Here is a 22009-nt window from a genome sequence, read left to right on the forward strand (position 1 = left end):
TGTTTTGCTTTAAATATATTTTATTGATTTTTTTTTTAACAGAAAAGAACAGAGAGGGAGAGAAACATCAATTAGCTTCCTCCTGCACACTCTGCACTGGGGATGTGTCCACAATCAAGGCACATGCCTTTGACTGGAATCGAACCTGGGGCCCCTCAGTCTGCAGGCTGATGCTCTATCCACTGAGCCAAACTGGTCAGGGCTAGGGCTCTACTTCTTTATATCAGTAAAGACTCATGGGTTACCATTTTGCTCCATTAAACTCTATTACCATCATTGCCAATTTTAATGCTCAAATTGCTCAGATTTGGCCAGTTGGGGTCTCCTTCAAGTTAGCTCCTGTGTCTTCTGACATTTTCGCGCCTCTCGGATTCCCATCATCCTTACATTCTGGTGCTACAAGTTCTTCCCCTGCTCTGACCCAAGGTCTTTGTCAAATTTTCCAGAGCCCCTAGGTTGTTCCTCCGCTTCCTGCCCGCAGGCGGAACCTATCAGCGCGGCACTGGGCACGGACCACAGCGCGGGGACCAACCATTTCCGGTTGTGGCCGGAAGTGTCTCGAAAGGGGCGGGTCCAGGTCAGGTGACCCGAGTCCGCGTAGGAGGGTTCCGAGGTCTCCTCGTAGAGATTGACTGGGCGGAGCGGCGGACGGACGGAGAGGCTGGGTAGGCCTCGGCGGCTGTAGCTGAGCAGCGGCCGGTACGTCCCTGAGGGGCCGGTGGGGAGCAGGGCGGGCAGGTAGGGGCGGCCGAGGTTGAGAGGCGGGGGACCGGGTTCCCCCTTCACGGGACCCACCGGCTGCGACCCCGGAGTCCAGGGGTCACGGAGACAGCGCGCCTGGTTCTGCCCGGGGCCCTTTGCTTCCGAAGAGACGTGGGGCTGGCATTGTGGTCTCCCGGCCCGTAATTACCACCTGGGGAAACGGAGGCCCCGAAAGGGAAAAGGCTCCCCGGGAGCTCCCCCTTTCTGGCAAGGACTCACCCCAACTCTTTCTGTAACCCCCTCCCCACACACCCCCAGGCCGATCCTAGTACTTTTCATGAGTTTGCCCCGAGTGCAAAAGGCGAGGCCGGGAAGCTTGGTGAACAGCGTTGGGCTTGGGAGGGAGGGACCCGGGTTCGAGACCTCGCCGCCTACAGCCACCTGTTCGCTCTGGGCCAAATCCCTTCCCTGCGCCGGGTCTCAGTTTCCTCGTTTGCAAAACGGGGCAGTGTTTCTGCCTATACCGTTCTCACGCCGTCTGCTTTGAAATGCCTTGGGGGTGCAGGCTCTAACCAGGGGGGACCTCGTATGTACAGCCTGGCTGGGAATCTGGGGAGCTGCGCTTTGAACGCATGCCCAGGGAGTCCTCTGCCTACTGGTGTTGAAGCTCGCGGACCCCAGGTGCTTTCCTGCTGTGAAAGCGCTGGATTTGCTTTGAGGCGGTCAGAGCCGGTTCAGACTCTTGGAAAGAATTGGGGTGTTTGTCCCCGAAAAGAGAGCAATGGAGGGGAACTGTCTTTAGTAACTGACAAAGTTGTTCCAGTAAAGAGGGTCTCCATATCTTGTTCGGATTTGGAAGGGGCAGAGCTAGGACCAGTAGGTGGATTCTCCAGGAAGCCAAGATTTCAATGTCATAGAAGAACTTAATGCTGGTCAAAGGTGACCAGGAATTGAATAATGGAATTGCCTCCAAAGATAGTGAACTCCCTGTTGAAGGAGGTATACAAGTGTCAAAAGGCAGCCCTTTCCAACTGTATTTATTTATTTTATTATTATTATTTTTAAAATAATATTTTAATTGGTTTTAGAGAGGAAGTGAGAGGGAGAGAGAGAGAGAGAATCATTGACCTGCTGCCTCAAGCTCGAAACTCAGGCAAGTTCCCTTGCTGGGAACTGAACCTGGGACCCTTCAGTCTGCAGGCCGGTGCTCTATCCACTGAGCTCTCGCCACTGTAGCTCCCTTCCAACTCTAAAGTGTGTGACTCTGATAGTTATTTGGAATCTCTCTGGTGCTGGCTGACTTTTCGTCTGCCCTCTTCTTGACACTTCCAGCCTACATCTTGTGCAACTGAGGCCGGGGAGTCTGAATGTAGTGCATCTTATGTAATCTTTTCCTGGGAACCATACATTTCAAGGACTCAGGATGGCTCATCTGATAAGGGCTCCTTCAAAACGTTTGTTGAATGAATTACCGAGCAGGGTCCCCACCCAATTTGTAGCTGCTTTTCTCAGAACACCTTGGAAATGCCTCTGAAGAATTTGTATTTGATCAGGAGAAGCCAGTCAACTCTTTGAATCACAGAATTGAGGCGTCTCTGCCAGAAGGGTCCCTTGGGGTTGTTCAGGCCAATCTTTCTTCCTGGGACATAAATCCCTCCTTAAGCCTCTCTTCCCAGCGCTGGGTTGTATAGATGGTGTGTCTACTAAGAGGATTTTCGCAGTCTGTCAGCTAACATTCCACGTAACATGTAAAGCAGTCCTTTTATGGACTTGATTTGCCAGTTCATCTTCACGTGTGGGTAATCTGCAGATAGTTCTTCTAGCTAGTTTTAGTTTTCTAGCCAAACATCAAAGCGCCTTATTTTGGGACTTATAAAACCCCAAGCAGATTGCTTTGTCAAAAGCTGATAGAATGCTTACATTGTCCTATGCAACAAAGATTCCATATTATGACCCAATTCTGCTGACACGCTTCCCACCCCCAGAAGGTTGGGTTTCAGCCAAGACTCCCTGGGTTTGTCTTCCTGCCTTGTGTGAGTTTCCTGGGTAAAATGATTGTAACTTGGTGGTGGTGTTACTAAAATTTCTCAGTCTGAAAATTTTTTTTTTAAGTGTCAAATTGGCATTTACATAGTTTTTTCAAGCCACTAGTCTGAAGAGATGCCTCTGAAAAAAGTGATTTATGGTGATAATAAGTTTGGGGAAAGTTTCATATCACCCCTTTTGGTAGTTTCTCATCCTGTAGTCCCACATTAAAGGCACTGACACATCCTGCAATGATGCTCAGGCGGCGTAGCTCAGTGGTTGTACATCGACCTGTGAATCAGGAGATCACAGTTCGATTCCTGGTCAGGGCACATGCCCGGGTTGTGGGCTTGATCAGCATTATGAGGTGTGCAGGAGGCAATTGATCAAGGATTCTCTCTCATCATTGATGTTTCTATCTCTCCCTCTCCCTTCCTCTCTGAAATCAATAAAAAATAAAAATAAAATAAAAAAAGAAATGTGCTTAACCTTGTTTAATCTAGTGTTGCCAGACTTAATTGATGTGAAGCAGTTTTGTTTTGTTTTTAATTGAAGTATACATTGGCAAATTCTGACCTAGAGCAGGAGTTTGCAGTCTATGGACTATGGTCCAAATTTGGCTCCAACTGTTTATTTTTATACGGCCTGGGAGCTGGGAATGGTTTTTTGCATTTTTATTTTTATGTTGTTAATACTTTTTAAATATATGTTTAAATACATGTTTATACCACATTTTGCTTACCCATTCTTTCATTGATGGACATTTGGGTTGCTTCCGCATTTTAGCTATTGTGAATAATGCAGATATTAACATGGGTGCACAAGTCTCTCTTAAGGCCCCACTTTCAATTCGTTGTGGTATGTCTATGTCCAAAAGAGGAATTGCTGGATCTTATGATCACTCAATGTTTAACTTTTTGAGGAACCACCATACTGTTTTTCCCGGCAGCAGTACCATTTCACGTTCCCACCGAAAGCACACAAGGGCACCAATTTCTCCACCTCCTTACCAACCCTTGGTATTTTTCTGTTTTGCTTTGTTTTAATAGTAGCTTTGATACTGTGATTTATAAGACATTTTGTCTTTGCCACAGTTTCTGGCTCACAGCTCCCCCAAACCCTTAGGAGGTTGGGTGGGGTGCATGGAGTGTCTCTTGTTCTGTTAACGAGGTGACTTTTGGAAGGCGCCTGCGAGCTGATTGCCCATGGAGCCAACCACGTGGTTACTGGTTGGAGCTTTCAGTCCCACCTGCTGTCCTACCACCTCTGGGAAAGGGGGAGGGGCTGAAGACTGAGCTCATTTGCTAATGGCCAGGGACCAAGGAAGTCTCCATTCGAACCCGGAGGACAGCTTACTGGTCCTCCTTTTGGAGAGCTGGCACTTTTGGAACCAGAATGCCTCCATGTGCCACCGCGCTGGGCTCCGAGCCAGGCCCCACGTCAGGAGGACAGAAGCTCCTTTGTCTGAGACCTCGCCCTATGCATGTCTTCATCTGACTTGTATCTACTAGTCTCTGTAGTAAGTGGTAATCTAGTGAGTAAGTGGTTTTCCTGAGTTCTTTTGAGTGTGTCTAGCAACTTAATTGAACCCAGGAAAGTGGTCATTGGAACCTCTGGCTTGTAGCTAATTGTTTAGAAATACGGGTAACAGCCTGGACTTGCAGTTGGCATTCGGAGTTGGAGGCAGTCATTGGAAGCTCCTGTCCGTAGCTCGTTAATCAGAAACACGTGTGAGATTCCAGGCTGTGGCAGGTGTCTGAAGCGTGAGGGTGGGAGGGCAGGCTGTGGGATCTGACATTGTCTCCAGGGAGGGTCAGAAGTGAGTTGAATTTGTGGGACCCCTAGTGGTGTCCAAACATTGTTTGTTGCTGTGGGGGGACCCTTCCCCGACATTGAAATTAGGAACCTTCTCCGGAGCCATCCTCATGGATGGGAAGTGGTATCTTACAGTTTTGATGAGTGTTTCCCTGATTAATAGTGATGTCGAGCAGCATCTTTTCGTGTTGTTTTTGGCCATTCATATGTTTTTGGAGAAATATCTTAAGTCCTTCGCCCATTTTTAAATCTGATTTTTTGTTGTTGAATTTTAGAAATTCTTCATATAGTCTGGCTATTAATCCATCAGATATATGACTTACAAATCTTTTCTTCCATTCCGTGAGTTGCCTTTTACTTTGTTGCTGATTGTGTCTTTTGATGCACAAAATGTTTAATTTTCATAGTCTCATTTGTCCCTTTTTTCTTTTGTTGCCTGTGCCTTTGGTGTCATAAAAAGAAATCATTGCCAGAAGTGTAGTTTTGAAAGTAGGGAAAAAGCGACCAAGTGGCTCTGACTTAAAATTCTCAGGTGGCCCTGACCGCTCTGTGGCTGTCATGGGCCCTGCTTTTGTACTCCTCATGCCGAGAGGGTGATGTGGGTCTTCTCTTCACTTCATTGAGCAGAGGGAGCAAAGCACCATGAGCGGTGATGCCCTTGAACCTCAGCTGGCCTGAGGACCCACAGAGATCAGAAGCCACAGCCATGCCTGTTCCTTGGGAAATGGCCGAGGGGACCAGCTGGCCATTCCACCCTGGAACCAGTCACCAGGCTGACTCTGTGTAGCCTCTGACTCTTCAGTATATTGTTTGTCAAAAGCATCTTGTGGTGTAGACATGGCGGGAGGTTTTAAAGGTGGAGAGCTCTCTGAATATGGGAGTGGATCCTGGGCAAAAGCCCAGGAAAACTGCTTGTTTTTTCTTAATATCCCTGCAGGGCCATTTCTCAGTGTGAGGTGCTTTTTTTAAAAATAGCAGTTAAATTCTGACTAGAATTCTTGGGGGCAGGGAAGCTTGTCTGATTTATTTTCACCATTGGCATTCTTTAAATATTTTCCAGACTGCACTACTAATTAATATCAGGTGGCTCCGGACACAAGCCTGATTTTCATTTATAAAATTCAATTTGAATTATTTAAAATGGTGTCATTTTGGTTTTATCATTTTTAACCGTGATTGGTCTGCCTTACGGTATATGCTCCCCTGATGGTTCTCCTCAGGATCCCCTATTAAAGAAGTGAGGTCATTATTTTGTCAAGGATATGCTGCATTATTAAACTCTTTTTAAAAAAATATATTTTATTGATTTTTTTACGGAGAGGAAGGGAGAGAGAGAGAGAGAGCTAGAAACGTCGATGAGAGAGAAACATCGACCAGCTGCCTCCTGCACACCCCCTACCGGGGATGTGCCTGAAACCAATGTACATGCCCTTGACCGCAATCAAACCTGGGACCTTCCAGTCCGCAGGCTGACGCTCTACCTCTGAGCCAAACCGGCTTCGGCTGCATTATTAAACTCTTAGTAAGTTTTCTCCTTACTTGGTTAAATCTTGTTGACCTTATTAATTTTCTTTTTATACTTTACTGTCGAAGTATATCCGAGGTCTTTAACTCATTCTCAGATAAAATCTGAACGAAAGAGATTTAGAGTCTGAATTAATAAGGATTTACTGACAATGGAAACAAAAGCAAACCTCTCGTTTTGAAACTGTTCTCATAACAAGGGCAATCACAGTTACCCGTTTGCAGGTGAAGATCCCGGCTTAGCCAGCAGCAGAGCCGAATGTCAGGCCAGGTCCAGATTGTTCCTTTCAGTGTGCGATACTAGAGACTCCTTAACCGGGATCTCCTCAGTCCGGAGATCTTTCCTTTGACACAATATTTTACCAGTTATATTGGTTTGAATTGAAATTGGCAAATCACCATCATTCATTGGCACACATATGTCAAACATTTACTTTGTCAGGCTTTGTGTTTGTGGCTCTGAGAGATATCTAACTAGAGTAAGTGACTTTAGTGAATAATTAATATGCTGTATTAATGTCATTTCTAATAGAGGCAGGTACCAGTTTGGGAAAACGCAAATCTTTTTCTGGTTGTCAGATTTCCCCAATCTTTTCCTTTGTTTAAGAATTTGGGGCGCCCAAACCGGTTTGGCTCAGTGGTAGAGCGTCGGTCTGCGGACTGAAAGGTCCCAGGTTCAATTCCGGTCAGGGGCATGTAGGTTGGTTGCGAGCACATCCCTGGTGGGGGGTGTGCAAGAGGCAGCTGGTCGATGTTTCTCTCTCATTGACGTTTCTAACTCTCTATCTCTCTCCCTTCCTCTCTGTAAAAAATCAATAAAAAATTAAAGAGTTTGGGGCAATACTTTAAGAAGATATTTTTTGTGTTTTTGTTTTTTTTCTAAAGTAGTTATGTAACATTTCCAGTTCTGAAAAAACATCACTGAAGAATGTCTGTTCTTTTAGGATACGGATTTTCCACAACGTAGTTGGCTAAGTTGATTCATGTCGAGTTGTGTGGTTCTAAGTACGTCTGGGCATCAGATCCGTCCACCCACACACATGTATGAGATGCTCCGGAGGTGCGTGGCCCTGTGTTGAGCAAAGCGCCTGGAAGGTGGGTCCAGGTTAGAGGAGAGACACGTGGACAGATCACTCAGGCTCTGTCTGTTCAGCGCGCTGGCTGGGGAGCTGGGAAGCTTTGCCTCTGACTGGCTCTGTGACCATGGGCCGGTGACCTAACTCCCCTGAGCCAGGGGTGCTGACGGCAGTATGGTGGTGTTTCCCTGACAGTGGGCTGTAGAGATGAAATGGAACAATCCATGTAATGAACTGAGCAGTGCTATCATAGTTTGTGGTATTCACAGTGCAATAAATATAACGGTGCCTCCTGACCTTTGACACTTTGGGGGGCAATCTGACTGCCCAGCTCAAACCAAGTATGTCCCATTCTGGGTTTCCTCATTCACAGTTCTGATGTCTCACCTACTATGCCTTCCAGGAATGATACTCCGTCAAAAAGGGAAGTTGTGAGTCATCCACTCAGCAAACTAACCAAGTGCCCGCTGATGGCATAGCGCTGTGGGAAATTAAAGAAACACTGCACTCTGGTGTACCCCCGGAGAGACCTCGCTGTGGAGGGGGGTGTGAGTTAGACAGAGGCCCCGGGAGAGAATACTGTCCGAAGTCGCCAAGTGGCAGAGCTGAGATCTGAGAGCAGAGCCATCACGTTCTTCTGTGGCATGCTAGTTTTCAAGGACAAAAGCCCCAAGTAGAAAGTACTATTATAAGACAGTGATAGTCAGAAATGATGATAGATGGGACTGTGTTTTTAAAACTAAAAAATGGATTCAAATCAGGAGTGAAGACTAGTCATGTGTGGGCCGGGGGCACAGAACCGGCCATAACAAGGTTGCTATGGTCAGGTCCAAGCCCTTAGGCTCTGCAGGGACCAGGAAGGAATCGAGTAGGATGGCAGCTCAGGCGTGCTCAGGGCCTGCTTCCCTTTCATTCTGTGTGGTTCCTGAGCCAACCAGGGCCCTCATCCTCTGAGCCACTGGCCTAGTCCTGTTGGGCCCACGAGGCTGCGGCCACATTTTGTGGTTTCACAGGTGCTCCATGGACAGTCCCCAGGGAAGGCTGCTCATTTCTCCCCCGCTGCTCTGGTGTGGTGAGGATCCTGTGCTTTCGGGCAGGGGGAGGTGAGGAGAGGAAGCTCCAGGGAAGGGTGAGCAGCTGGCTGGGAGTTGACCAATACCAGTCATGCATGCCTGTACCCATTCAGCAAATATTTGAGTGCCTTCCAGGATGAGACTCTGGAACCTCGTCCATGTGATCAGTCTCCTAAGAATTAGAATGAGAATGCCAAAACGGGTTTGGCTCAGTGGATAGAGCATCGGGCCTGCGGTCTGAAGGGTCCCAGGTTCGATTCCGGTCAAGGGCATGTATCTTGGTTGCGGGCACATCCCCAGTAGGGGGTGTGCAAGAGGCAGCTGATTGATGTTTCTAACTCTATCCCTCTCCCTTCCTCTCTGTAAAAAATCAGTTATATGATACATTCACTATCATTTCACTCATATTTGGAATCTAATGAACTAACAAGCAAAATAGAGACAGACTCAGAGAGAGCAGGCTGCCAGCTGCGGGGTGTGTGTGGAGGGACTGAAGAGAGAGAATTCATGAAAAAATAAAGACAAGACATTTACTAACATTTATATTTATTCTCATTGTAGCAAGTGTAATATTATACACATATTTTACAACTTCTTTTTATTTGTTTATCCTCACTGGAGGATATGTTTCTTGTTTTGAGAGAGAGAGAGAAAGAGAGAGGGGGGGGGGGGAGGGAAAAACATCAGTGTGAGAGAGAAGCTTTGATCAGTTGCCTCCCGTACACGTCTGATCGGGGATCACACCCACAGCCTAGGTATGTGCCCTAACCAGGAATTGAACTTGCAACCTTTTGGTTTACGGGACAGTGCTCCAGCCAACTGAGCCACCCAGCCAGGGATACAATTTGTATATATTTTGAAATAAATACAAATATATTTTAAAAAAATAAAATACATTTTAAAAAGTGAATCCCCATTCATCATCAAGCTCCAACAACCATCAATGTTCCTGTTCTTATTTAATATTTTCTCTCCACTTTCACTTTTTCCCCTGGATTAAAGCAAATCTCAAACATCTTATCATTTCTTCATCAATAAAGTATGTTTCCAGAGATGAGAAATTTTCAAAAAATATTACATAATACCATTATCATACTAAACAAAATTTAACAATTCCTAATATCAACTAATAACCAGGTTAAATCTATTTTTTGTCAGTCATCTCACAAATGTCTCTTTGTTTTTAATATATATTTTATTAATTTTTACAGAGAGGAAGGAAGAGGGATAGAGGGTTAGAAATATCAATGAGAGAGAAACATCGATCAGCTGCCTCCTGCACACTCCCTACTGGGGATGTGCCTGCAACCAAGGTACATGCCCTTGACCGGAATCGAACTTGGAACCCTTTAGTCTGCAGATCGACACTCTGTCCACTGAGCCAAATCGGTTAGGGCACAAATGTCTTTTTACAATGGTTTGTTTGATTTGATCCCAGCGAGCACCTCACATTGCTAGTTAGGTATATTTCAAGTGTCTATATATCTCTTCACACCCTCCCATGCTGTTTATTTTCTGGAGAACTTAGATTATTTGCCCTGTAAAAAGTCCCACATTCTGGACTTGCTGATTGCATCCTCCTGGATTTGTTTAACACATGCATCTCTGCCCCACGTTTTCTGTAAACGGGTGATTCATTTAAAGATTCAGTTAAAGTCTGTTTCCTTTTGGAAGACAAGAATGCGTCATTGTTGGAGCTGTGTACTTCTTGTTGCATCACTTAAGAAGATTGTCATTTAAGATGGATCCATGAGCCTGGCTTTATGGTGGTCTTTCTGCATATGTACACACAAAATCCTTTGCATTTTTTTTATTTAGATATATTTTTATTGATTTCAGAAAGGAAGGGAGAGGAAGAGAGAAACATCAATGAGGAGGAGAATTATGGATTGGGATCGGCTGCCTCCTGCTCGCCCCCTACTGGGGGTTGAGCCCGCAAGCCAGGCATGTGCCCTTAACTGGAATCGAACCCAGGACCCTTCAGTCGGCAGGCCGAGGGTCTATCCACTGAGTCAAACCAGTTAGGACAAAAAAAATCTTTTATTTTAAAAGTGTGTGTGTGTGTGTGTGTGTGTTGTGTGTGTGTGTGTAAAGAAACACATGTGTTGGGTAGTTGAGCTAGAATGACAAAGCAAGGCCATAACGGGGTCCTCACAAGCAGGCTTCATTCTGTGGGAGGAGAGGAGGCAGCACCAGGTCTGGGGAAGGCCTCGGAGCCAGCAGGGCACTGGTGCTGCCGGCAGCCAGCGAGCTGCCTTCTGGGACCTCACGTAAAATGATGAAACGGAGTGAAAAAGTGGCGGCGAGCCGGCTTCCTCTCCGCGCCCCAGTCACTGAGCTGCTGTCGCGGGGAGGATACTGGTGAGTGCGGAGTCTGCTGGTGGTGTGCAGGAGCTGCGTGGTCTGAGGGCGCTGGCTCTTTGGTCCTCGCCTTCTCATCCTTTGGAAGCGGAAATCAGGTGGCCTTCTGGCGGTGAGTCTCAGGCTGCGGGGCTGTCTAACTGGACAGAGTGGGTAAGAGGACCCTCGGCAGCACAGTCTCGGGGCTGGAAAGGGGGCCTCCATGTACAGATGAGAAAACTGTGGTCCAGAGAGAAGGGGGTCCCCAAGCCACCCATCCCCTGGAACCAGCATCCAGCCCCCGGTTCTCGGACTGTGCCAGCCCGCCAGCGTCTCCTCCTTGGACTTTCTGAGGCGTGAGGGTGGCCAGGTCAGGGTCTGCAGCCAGAATGTCTGAGTGTGTTTGGTGTTGGTCTTATCGTCCTTCTTGTTCAGTTCCTGGCGGGGTCTTGGATTTGGAAGAGCTGCTAAGCATGGGCTCTCTCCCAGCATTCGGTGGCCAGTGTGGGCTGGGATGGCACAGTGGTTTGTGTACAAACTGGGTGTCATGAGCCCCAGTCTCAGCTCCACAGCCATCAGTTTGCGGAGAGTTCTCAAGCCACAATGTCCTCAAAAGATTGGCCCAGGTTTGCCCAAAGCCTGGTGTGAGTGTGCCAGATGGTTTTATACTCACAGTTACTTATCGCTCATGGCAAGCGGTACTGGTTTTCTATTTTCAGCCGTGCCATAAGCCTCCTCATTGAAGGTATTGAGTTGGTGGATTTAGACGAAATAAGGCAGGTGATAGTCTAACCTGGCAGCAGGCGAACTGCGAAGATGGCAGTGTGGAAGGCATTGGCCAGGTGACCTTCCGGGTCCTTCCTAGCTTCCACACCTTTCAGAGTTACAGGGCTTTCTGTATATTCTGGCATAAGCCAGTCACCATCCTTCTGACCTGAGCAGACGCCCTGCCATTACAGAGGCTATCCAGAGTTAGGGGACAGCCTGCGGGTGTTCAGTGTGACTGAGCGTGTGCGCTGGCTGGCTGGTTATCCTGGAGAAGGTGGGGCAGGGAGACCAGTTCCCGGAGAGGCATCGGGAGCCGCTGTGCTGGTGCGGCTGTGATTTGGTGCGGTAAATTCCGGGCCGTGTTCATTGAAAGTTCCTGAGTCCTTGCTGTCTGGGTAGTGTCCCACGACTGTCCTCCTCTGCAGCTCCTGGGAAGTCGACTCGGGGTTCAGTCCTGATCTGAACATCTGGAACTGAGAGATTGGGGGGGGGGGGGTGGCATGGAGGTGAAGGGGTGAGCTGCAGAAATGGACAATAAGGGCTCTCTGCCTTTCAGGATTTTCCTGAGGAGCTTCTTCACTCAAGAATTTGCTGAGAGCCAAGGATGGCAAGCAAGGGGCCCTCAGCCTCGGCGTCCCCTGAGAACTCCAGTGCCGGGGGACCCAGCGGCAGCAGCAATGGCGCTGGTGAGAGCGGGGGGCAGGACAGCACCTTCGAGTGCAACATCTGCCTGGACACAGCCAAGGACGCCGTCATCAGCCTGTGCGGCCACCTCTTCTGGTCAGTGCCACCGCAGCGCGCACTCTGCCGGCTTTGGGACCCTCCTAGCCCTGGCGGAGATGGAGAAGGTTTCCCACACACTTGGGTTCTGACACACTCAGGTCTAAAGTCAGGCAACCTGGGATCTCATCCCAGCTCCAAGGCCGGTCCAGTTCCCACCCTGAGCTCCCTATCCCCGTCTCTAAAGTAACAACACTCCCATTTAGCAAGCACTTACTGCGTGCTACTTGCTTGTTAGCCAAGAGGCAGGATAGTACAGTGGTTTTGAGCAAGGACTGTGGAGCCATCAAAATGAAGCGGCAGAGTCAGTGTCCGTTCCAGCCTCAATGGTTCCAGAAGCTCCTCATGGCTCTGAGAATCTGGGTCAATGTTCAGATCTTATGAATTAAGCCAGGGTATCATTGGCAAGAGCACAGACTCTTAAATGAAACCGGTGCTTCTTATCGGAGTGGTTTATCTCTGGACAGATCTGCTGCCCTCTCTGTGCCTCAGTTTCCTTATCTGTAAAATGGAGATAATCACACTTCCTCGAAGGTTAGTGTGACCATATAGTGTTTTTAACAAATGCAAAGCTATCCAGCCGCAGGCTGGCATACAGTAGTTGCTTTATAAACAGGAGTAATCATCATCATTGTTATACTCTCATTTTCCCCTGAAGAGAAGTTACCTCCACTTCTCCCCCACAGCCTTTGTGGGGAGTTGCCAGTGGAGTTCTGCCCTGATTTAGGGTGCCCTGGGCCCAGTTTGGAGTGACAGTGCAAGATTAATGCTGGAGACAGATGTCAGTGTCCGTTATGCCCAGGGAGATCGCGTGTCCGGATTGCGCGGCTTACCTGTGTTTCAGGAATTGGGAAAGGAATCATCCTGTGAGTCTGAATGTTACTGGGGTAGAAGAAACGTGGTGTTTGAGAAGCAGAAGTCATATCCGTGTTCTCCTCTGTCCTGACGTGTAGTAGGTGTGCAGTTGACATTTGTTACTTGAATGAGTGAATCAAGAGAGAAAGAAAAGTTAAAAATCTGGAGTTAGATGGACTTTTCCTTCAATTCTATAAATGTCATTTTTTTTGTACCCCCAAAAAAATGGGTGATAGAGGGACAATAAACTGGAAGTCAGGAACTTTTTTGGCGCCCTTTGCTCTAGGCAGGTCATTTAATATGATTTAATATTTCTGAGCTTGGTTTCCTCATTTGGAAAATGAGAGGCTGGGCAGGAACCTCTGTAGCGTAGCTCACTAAGCTGAAGGTAGCCCCACACTTCTCTTCCTTAAAGATGTTTTTAACTGTGGACCTGAACTTGAAGCTATGTACTGCCGGCCGAGCTCTCAAGGCCGAGGACAGCCTGACAATGTTGTTAAACTGGATCTAGAGCCACACGTTCCTTTTGAGTCTGAGGAGGCTGTGAATCCACTGACATTGAACTCAAAATATTACATGTGTACATGCATGTGTGAATGAGAGCATGAGAATGTTCCCGTGAATTTTTCTACACAGAGGGACCTAGCTTTTTTTTTTTTTTTTTTAATCCTCACCCAAAGGTATATATTTTAATTAATTTTAGAGAGAGGGGAAGGGAAAGAGACAGAGAGAGAAACATCAGTGTGAGAGAGAAACGGAGCGTTGCCTCCTGTCTGCCCTGACCAGGTTTTGAACTTGCAACCTGGGAGTGTGCCCTAACCTTCAGTCATTTAGTATATGGGATGATGCTCCCACCCACTGAGCCACACTGCTCAGGGCTGGGTTCCTTCGCTTTTATTGGATTCTTTTAAAGGCCGAAGCCCCTGGGAGTTTTTCTTGTAGAGAAGCTGGGTCTCGGGTGGTCTGACAGTGAGGCTTTCACGAGGAGAAGGGTCCCAGCGTGGAGATGGGCGTGCTGACTCCATCGCTTCATTTCCCGTGTTTGTGGCCAGGCCTTTCTCATCTCTGGCCCGTGAGTCCCCTGCTCAGGGGCTGGCCGTGCCCACACTTCTACCCACTTTCCCCATTTTCTGCTCCCGCCTCGATTTTCTGCTAATGACATTTTCTTTTTTCCCTCCCCCCTCTCTCTCCTCCTCCATGGCTGTCGCCCTGGGGACTTGACAGTTGGCCGTGTTTACATCAGGTAAGGCGCATTCATTTTACTCTGTCTTTCATCAGCTGTGGTTGCACAAGACACCCCTGGTCTCGGGAGACTGCTGTCAGAAACGCAACCTCGGCCGCCTGTGGGCTCATGTGCTCGCCTTCCCTCAGCCCCCATTAGGCACCTGCCGCTGACGGGCACTTGATGAAACAGGGATCAGCGTGGCCCCCAGGGGGTCCTTCGCAGGCCACTGCCTCTCAATTCCTCATCTGAAGACTGGGTTGGATTTGATAGTATGCTTATTTTTTATTTTTGAGATTTTGCCTCTAGAAAGTGTCTCCTGTCATATCAACCTTCTCCCTGCCCCTAAAGGTCTTGAGAATGTTATAAAGGGGAAAACACTTTGTTCTCAATAGAGAGCTATGGTGACAGGAAGGAAGTCTGTTTTCCCAGCGTTAGATTATTATGGAAACCAGGTAATGCGTATTCACTGGGACCCAAGCCCGGCATTCACAGCGGGCTGTGAGGAAGCACTGCGAGCTGGCTGCCTCCACGGTTGTTGTCATGGAGGCCCGAACTGGGAGGGGGCCTAGGGATGTGGGGGAGAACAGAGGTTCCAGACCGTTCGAGCCTCAGAATCCGGATGGGGGAAGGTAGGGGAAACATCCTGGTCCCAGTGGGACCCGGTGAAACGTGGCCGCTGTAAATCTATAAAGAGCACAGGATTCATTAATTTTGGGGCTTTTGACAGTAAGATCAAGGAAATAAGATACAAAATCGTTGAACACTGCCTTTTCCTTGGCACTGAAGTCCTAGATTCACATTTATGTGACGCATTTTTCTCTCCTGCTTGCAGTGGTTGGAGACCAGACCTAACAGACAGGTGTGTCCAGTTTGCAAAGCTGGAATCAGCCGGGACAAGGTCATCCCCCTCTACGGCCGGGGCAGCACGGGGCAGCAGGACCCCAGGTGAGGCCTGGAGCGCCTCTCACACCCCCTCTTCCCCTTTGGACATGAATTCACTTCCACTCAGCACCGACTCACCCCTCTTTACTTAGTGCTTGCCACCTCAGTTCTGAGGCAGCCGGAGTGCAGATGGGAGTTAGCTGAGGGGAGTGGGGAGGGAGTCAGGTTGCCACTTGCTGAGCTACAGAGCAGACACCCACTGAGCGTCTGACCGGGGCAGGCAGTGTACTCGGTGCACAAGACATCACCAGTGCAGGTGTGCAAAGTGCTGTACAGGAGCCGCCTGGGAAGCCGGGTCCTAGCAGGAGTCTGCAAGGAGGTGGCTTGCTGTAGCCGTGATGCATAGAATATGGGGGAGGAAGGGACAGGGCCTGGGAGTCTTGTGGAGTTGAAATTTCTGGAAATGAAGGTGTGGGTGAGTCTGGCATTCTCCAGACACAAGTACTGAGAGCCCTTTGTGATGTGGCATGTACATACATACACACACACACACACACACACACACACACACACACCCTAACTCTGCAGCACACCCAGTGGCCAGACACATTGGGCTTCTCTTAAAGGAGCTTACCCTTTCACATTCATGAGCCTTTGTATTTGTTGTCCCTTTGCCTCTTCTGCCCCCCCAGTTCAACAACTCCTCCTCCTCCTCCTCCTCCTCCTCCTCCTCCTCCTCCTCCTCCTCCTCCTCCTGTTCTCTTCCTCTTCTTCTTCCTCTTCCTCATGTAAACTTCTGCCCATCTGGAATGAGCAGCCCTAAAGTTACCTCCTGGAAATGGCACTTATCCCCACATTAGTTGCTCCCACCCCATTTGGTTCAGACCTCTATAAAGAAGTCCCTTCCCACCCTGTACAGTGATTGGTGGGAGCCCCCTTTAAGAGTACGGGTCTGTCCTCAAGAGTAGGGTCTGTCTTCAGTCTTAGCATCGATAACAATCTGCCTTGTGCTTAATGGGGAACAAGTCCTCAGTCCGGTCTTGGTGGGACGCGTGATGGCAGAGGCTGGGACCCAGAGGCAAACGGAGTAGAGGACATGGGCAAGCATATGTGGGTGGTGAAGCTGCAGTTCACAGGCAGGTCAGAGAGACCAGGAAGCTCAGCCCTCTCCGCTGACAGGCCCTTCTGTTTCCGGGTAGATTTGGGATTTTTTATTTCCGTGACCCCTCCATCACACCAGCCAGTGCTCGTTGTCTGGCCGGTAGTCTGGGTCATGCTGTCTGTGAGGGGAGTAGGCTCAGTGCAGTCTGCTGAGCATCTTATAAACAAGCTGATTTTCTCCTCTGTTTTCCATAGGCAGAGAACAACTGCAGGTACAATAGAACAAAGAGTGATTTAGTGTTTGGTTTATCTTGGCGTAGGTACCTGCCGGGCAGGAAGGGGGCGGGGCCCTGGTGAACTCCCACTTCACCTGGGAGCAGCTCAAAGCGTTATGTAATAAACCTGTCTACACCGTTTCTGTTTCAGAGAGAAGACCCCGCCCCGTCCTCAAGGCCAGAGGCCCGAGCCGGAGAACAGAGGGGTGAGGAAAAGTCTAGGGGAAGCTTCTAGAAATGAGTGCATGGCTCTAGAAGTTTCTCTGTTGGCCCTATACTTTCTCCTCCTTGATTAAAAGTAAAGGAAATTGTGTAGAATACAAGAAGGGAAAGGGAGAAAAAAATCACTTACAATCCCACCATCCAGAGATAACCACTGGGGACATTTTGGTCTATTTTTTATATATACACACACATACATTTTATAGATCTTTTTATGTCTATGTGTTTTATTTATAGAAATTGACACATTTCCTCCCCTCCCCCCCATTTGAACTACGGCATTTTCTTAGGATTCCCAGGAGTGTGACTATTGAGTCAGGGATCTAGATAGAAATTGAGGGTCTCTTCTCCAGATTACCCTCAATAGTAACAGCAACGAACACTTGTGGAATGGTTATTATATGCATGGGTAGCTTGTGCCGATGTGCCCTTGTTATTGGGCATAAGGGTTATCGCCAATTCTGTAGAAAATGCTACAGGCGTGCGTGGGACTCTGGGAAAGAAGCTGGAGCTCTAAGAACCCTGGCTTGCTTCAGCAGAGAGTTTTATTTTGGGTAGAACCACATCTTTCTGGCATTCAGATCTTCACTGGGATTCCTTGTAGGCTAGATGGGCCACCAGGTTCCTCTGCCTTGGAATCTAGATAGGAAGAGATGTCCGTCACCACCACCCCCACCTGGAAATGGTGGCAGAGGGTGGGGAGGAGAGGTGGATGTCACATGCAAGGTGACGTGTGTAACAGGTGCAAGAGATACCTGCTTGTCCCACTTCTTCATTGCATTTCTTCTGCTCAGGGATTTCAAGGATTTGGCTTTGGAGATGGCGGCTTCCAAATGTCCTTTGGAATCGGGGCATTTCCCTTCGGGATATTTGCCACGGCGTTTAACATCAATGACGGGCGGCCTCCTCCAGGTAAGACCCTGTTCCCTCGGCAATCCTGCTCGAAGGCTCTCCAGAATCCAGCGGTATATAGGTGATAGATCATTGTTACTATAATCAGCCTTCAGAATGTGCTAAACTCTCCCCAGATTACTGGTAGATGCTAATGATAATGCATACTTAGCAAGCATCAGGCATGTTCAAAGTGCTTTCTGCTATACATTCAGAATCCTCATGAGAACCCTTGGGACAGATGGGCAGTTAGCTCCATTTTACAAATCAGAAAATACTTAGAAATGTTTCCCAAGATGTCCCCCGTGCCCGTAAAAGGAAAAGGTATAAGCCATGCCCAGCTGTAGAAAAGCTCACTTCTGCACGTGAACCCCATCCTCACTTTGACCTTCGGGGGCTGGAAAGGACAGTGTGTGCCTCACCAGGAGTCAGGGCCTCTCCGTTCCCTGGCATCTCTGTCCGGTTTTCCCCGGACACACATGGGGCTGCCCCAAACCCCAGCCCTCTGGGAACTCTGCCTCTATCTGCCACCTGCTGCTGTTTGGTGCCCCCAGTCAGCCTGAGAATGCCAGCTGCAGTCGGCGTAGAGCAGGGCGACTCTGTACTCTGTCACAACATGACACACCCAGGCCAGGATCCTTGCCATGGCACCTGCACAGCTGCCAAGGTCAGCGGAGCTCTGCTTCAAGCCCAGGAGCCTCAGGTGTGCTAGGCACTGTGGGGACGAGAGCATACTTCCTGCCAGGAGCTTATGCTCTAGGGACAGTAACCCACTCCTGTGCCATCCCAGTTATCTGCTGCCCTCACCCTGGTGCGTACCAGGCAGTCACTGAGTCTTTGCTGACTGCCTGCCTGCACGAGTCCATCAGAGCACCTCATTGGAGAAGAGGGCAGCACCGAGAGACCATGAGGAAGGAGACCCTGAAGGGCAGGGCCCGGTGATGGCGGCAGGTGCCTGCCTGGTAGCTTGCTTCCTTCCAGCCTGGTCCAAGGTTCGCCTCGGGTTCCCCAGGAAGACGGGCTGGACTCTGGATCTCTGGATCCTCCTGCCACAAGCAGACAGTTTTCTCTGATCCTGATACACTTGTCCATTGGGGTGAGGTGCTCTTAGCTCCCTTTCTGATAGTCAGGACAGGGAGCTGCACATAGCAGCTTTTCTCGAAGCAGCGCGGAGGGAAGCCCAAGTCCTCAGCCCATTTGCCAGGCGGTGAGGGAAATGGATTGTGTGCCTCTGGGCCCTCGCTCTCCTCGGGAAAGGAAGGCCCTCCACGCGGGCTCTCAGACCCGCCCGGCTCAGCGGGGCCAGAATCACCTGGTGACCCGGGAGGCAGTGCTTCGGTTTCTTTTTTTAATTGAATTTATTGGGGTGACATTGGTAAATAAAATTATATAGGTTTCAGGTATGCAATTGTATAATACATCATCTGTATATTGTATTATGTGCTCACCACCAACTTTGATTTCTTCCTGCAGAAAATGGGAATAGTACTCACCAAGTAATAATGTGTGTACAAGCACTGAGCACACAAAGGTGCCTAACAAACGTAACTCTCCTATTATTCCCTAAAGAGTTTCCCCACTAATTTGCGCCTATAGGCCAAACCCTCCTAGGGTACAGTGGAGATCTGGTCCCTATTTTTATTCCACATACTTTCATAATTCCAGTTTTGTTCTGCCTGATGTTATTTGGGGTTTGGAAGTCTTTCTGGTGTGCAGGGTTTTTGTTGTAAAGAGATGAAGGTTGATGCTTCTCGACTTCCGTCCCAAATGGGCCATGTGCACAGCTGCAGCGCGCTAACAGCCTCCTCTCCCTCCTGTCTCCCTCCAGCTGTCCCCGGGACGCCCCAGTACGTGGATGAGCAGTTCCTGTCCCGCCTCTTCCTGTTTGTGGCCCTGGTTATCATGTTCTGGCTCCTCATTGCCTAATGCTGGGCTCCCGGCCGCCGTCCATGGCAGGGCCTCTGGACTGGTGCCACACCACCCCCACTCTGGAGAACCGCGAGCCCTGGACTCAGTGGACTCAGTAACCATCAACGAATCTTGCTTCTCCATCAGAGCTTTAGGACTCAAGACTGTTGTCGAGAACCTTGGAGTGTGGCCACTGCCATAAACACTCTGCCGTAACCTCAGGCCTTGGCACCGAGCCGTCTCTCCTGGGTTACAACACGAAACCCTGTTCCAGCCAGCTCAGTAGCTCCTGTCTGCACAGGGAAGAGGCAGAAGAGAGAAACTGGGGGTACTTCACCTGAGCTTAATCTTATAAGAACAAATGGATGAACCCCATGTTAATTGTGGAAACCTCCTTCCGTCTCATTAAATACCCCTTGTTACCAGTAAACGGCCTCTGCGGTCAGTGGGGGTCCTCATCAGAGAGGCTCCCCTTCCAGACCTCAGTGCTGCTCTGCCCCGTTTCCTCCTCCCTCTCCCTCCTCAGCAGAGATGCAGAAATCGCTGTCCTATAAAGATCCTAATTGCAGCAGCTGAAGCCGGAGGCGCATCATGAACTCACCAGAGACCCAGAGATCTTTTATTGGCTCTGGCCATCCTCGGCGTCTTTAGCTCCAGAGAGCAGCTTGAATGACCTCGTTGTTGTTTGGCACAGATCATCCTGGGAGACGTGTCTTCACTCACAGATGTCTCGTCACCTTTCCCCCCAAACCACACACCTGCTCCTCTGCCAGAGGGCACAGCCTCCGCTACTGCTGGCGGAGGAAGGACCTGCAGTCGGACCGCAGCGGGATTCAGACTCAGATGCAGGAACAGCTGCGCGGCAGCCCTGTCCCCACGGCCACAGAAGCTCCCCGGCACCTCCTCCCAGACCTGCCCGAAGGTCATGGGGTTTGTCAGGTCAGCCCCGCTGCACGGTGAAGACCATCCGCCACGTTGTCCTTCATGAAGAGGCAGGAGTGGATCGGGGGACACCTTGGATATGTGCTAAAGCCAGGGAAGCTGTGGCTCCAGGCCAGGCAGCCGGTGATGGGTTAAAGCCGGGCAGGGGCCTGGGGAGCCTCAGCACAGCGGTCCGTGGTGTGGCCTCTGTGGCAGTCATGCTGCCCAAGCCCTTGGTTTGTCCTTGAGCTTCACACGCTTCTTTCTCCGCATCCGTTGGAGGGAGCGTGGTGCCCGGCAAGAAGACGGTTCACTTGGTGGAACAGTCTGTCAGGCCTCTCCCTAGAAATCCAGTCTGTTCCAGAGATCCCCGCGGCTGGGAGGAGATGGCCTCCTCAGAGGCCTCCGTCTCATCACCGGGCCACCTCCAGCAATAGCCTCACCTGATGTTTTCCCCCCGGATATGGCGCTGCATAGCATACGGAAACCAGGACCTTATCCAGGATGGGGAGGCCCTCTTTTCCACTCCATAGCCCCCTCTCCCTTTCTCCTCATAATCCGTCAATGCCAGAGTTCAGTGTTAAAAGTCAAAATTCAAGTATTGAACAAGTGGTTCGTTTGCTGAATCCATTTGATAAGAAGAAGCCAACAGCTTTCCAGTGTGCCTCGTGGATTTTCAATACCTTGGTGGCACCCGCTCAATAGTGCTCTTTTTGTCACCTAGAAATCCCCAAAGTGGAAGGTGCCCCGAGAGTTTCTCAGCTGGAGAGGGCCGGCGGGATTCCTCAGGGCAGTGCCTCCACCTAGTGGTCGGGGAGAGAACGCCAATCTGTTGGCCCCACGGAAGTGGGTTTCCAGAAGCACGGTTCAGGAAGGGATGTGGGTAGGAAGGTGAATCACTTGGACCTTTAAGAAGGAAACGGAGCGAGTCAGGAAAGGTCTCCCAGCAAAGCTATAATCACTCGGACTCTTAAAGGAAGTGAGCCCAGAGGAGCTCTCCCAGCAAGGTATCCCAGGAGCCTGTTAGCAAAGCCAGTTGGCTACCTGCCCTTTGGCTTTTAGTCTTATAGGTCCCCACTCGGCCTCTGCCAGGAGCTGGGGCAGGAGAGCCCATTTGGGACCGCTGGCCCAGCCCTGATAGGGAGCCCCCTTCCCACAACCCCCTGCAGGCTCCCCCTCTTCCCCCCTCCAAGGCCGTCTTCCTTTCTTTTGTGTGTGTTTTTTTATGTTCTTAGCCTCTACTGCTCCTGCCGCCTTTGTGGATCAGGACCAGGTCCCAACCACAGACAGAAAATGATACCATGTACAGCGGCACACCCTGACCAGCTGCTAATTTTCACTGTTGTGAAAGTGATTTGATTTAGAATTAAATGGTTTTACATTACTGCGAGCTGTGGGCTGCTTATCTGAGACCTGGGGTCGGGGGTGGGCTAAGGAGTGGTCACACTGGTCTGGCCCCCGGAAAGCACCTGTGTGTCTTTGGGAGCATCACACTGAAGACAGAAGTCTTCAAACGGCCACGTAGGCAGGAGGCCTGGCCTCCTCCATAGTCCTGCCCAAGGGGTGGCCTGTCTGACAGGCAGCACTGGTCCTGACAAGTATGTGGAGTGCCTAAGCTCGCAGGCT

The 22009-nt window shown here is 49.6% G+C and overlaps 1 protein-coding gene across 3 annotated transcripts; it reads left to right on the forward strand.

Annotated features, from left to right (window-relative positions):
* Positions 1 to 561: 561 nt before the first annotated feature.
* On the forward strand, positions 562 to 21767 carry RNF185 (ring finger protein 185). 3 transcript variants are annotated; one of them, XM_045585738.1, is made up of 8 exons: positions 577 to 681; positions 9674 to 9677; positions 11880 to 12103; positions 14183 to 14201; positions 15016 to 15128; positions 16593 to 16647; positions 17458 to 17575; positions 19383 to 21767. In XM_045585738.1, exons 3-8 carry the CDS (start codon positions 11928 to 11930, stop codon positions 19478 to 19480), a joined length of 579 nt encoding a protein of 192 aa, XP_045441694.1. In that variant the 5' UTR covers positions 577 to 681; positions 9674 to 9677; positions 11880 to 11927; the 3' UTR covers positions 19481 to 21767. The 3 variants fall into 3 exon arrangements, with proteins under 3 accessions (XP_036304738.1, XP_045441694.1, XP_045441695.1); XM_036448845.2 differs by lacking the exon at positions 9674 to 9677 and having other exon boundaries at positions 562 to 699; XM_045585739.1 differs by lacking the exon at positions 9674 to 9677 and having other exon boundaries at positions 591 to 684.
* The last annotated feature ends 242 nt before the right edge of the window (positions 21768 to 22009 follow it).

This window comes from Pipistrellus kuhlii, unplaced genomic scaffold (genome assembly GCF_014108245.1).
Source record: "Pipistrellus kuhlii isolate mPipKuh1 unplaced genomic scaffold, mPipKuh1.p scaffold_m20_p_20, whole genome shotgun sequence".
Taxonomy (NCBI): domain Eukaryota; kingdom Metazoa; phylum Chordata; class Mammalia; order Chiroptera; family Vespertilionidae; genus Pipistrellus; species Pipistrellus kuhlii.

Excerpts from the sequence above, each read along its gene's own strand:
- RNF185 (XM_036448845.2), top strand. The coding sequence starts at position 11,928 with ATGGCAAGCAAGGGGCCCTCAGCCTCGGCGTCCCCTGAGAACTCCAGT. Across the intron at positions 15,129-16,592 it reads ACGGGGCAGCAGGACCCCAG|AGAGAAGACCCCGCCCCGTC; the intron begins GTGAGGCCTGGA and ends TTTCTGTTTCAG. Across the intron at positions 17,576-19,382 it reads TGACGGGCGGCCTCCTCCAG|CTGTCCCCGGGACGCCCCAG; the intron begins GTAAGACCCTGT and ends GTCTCCCTCCAG.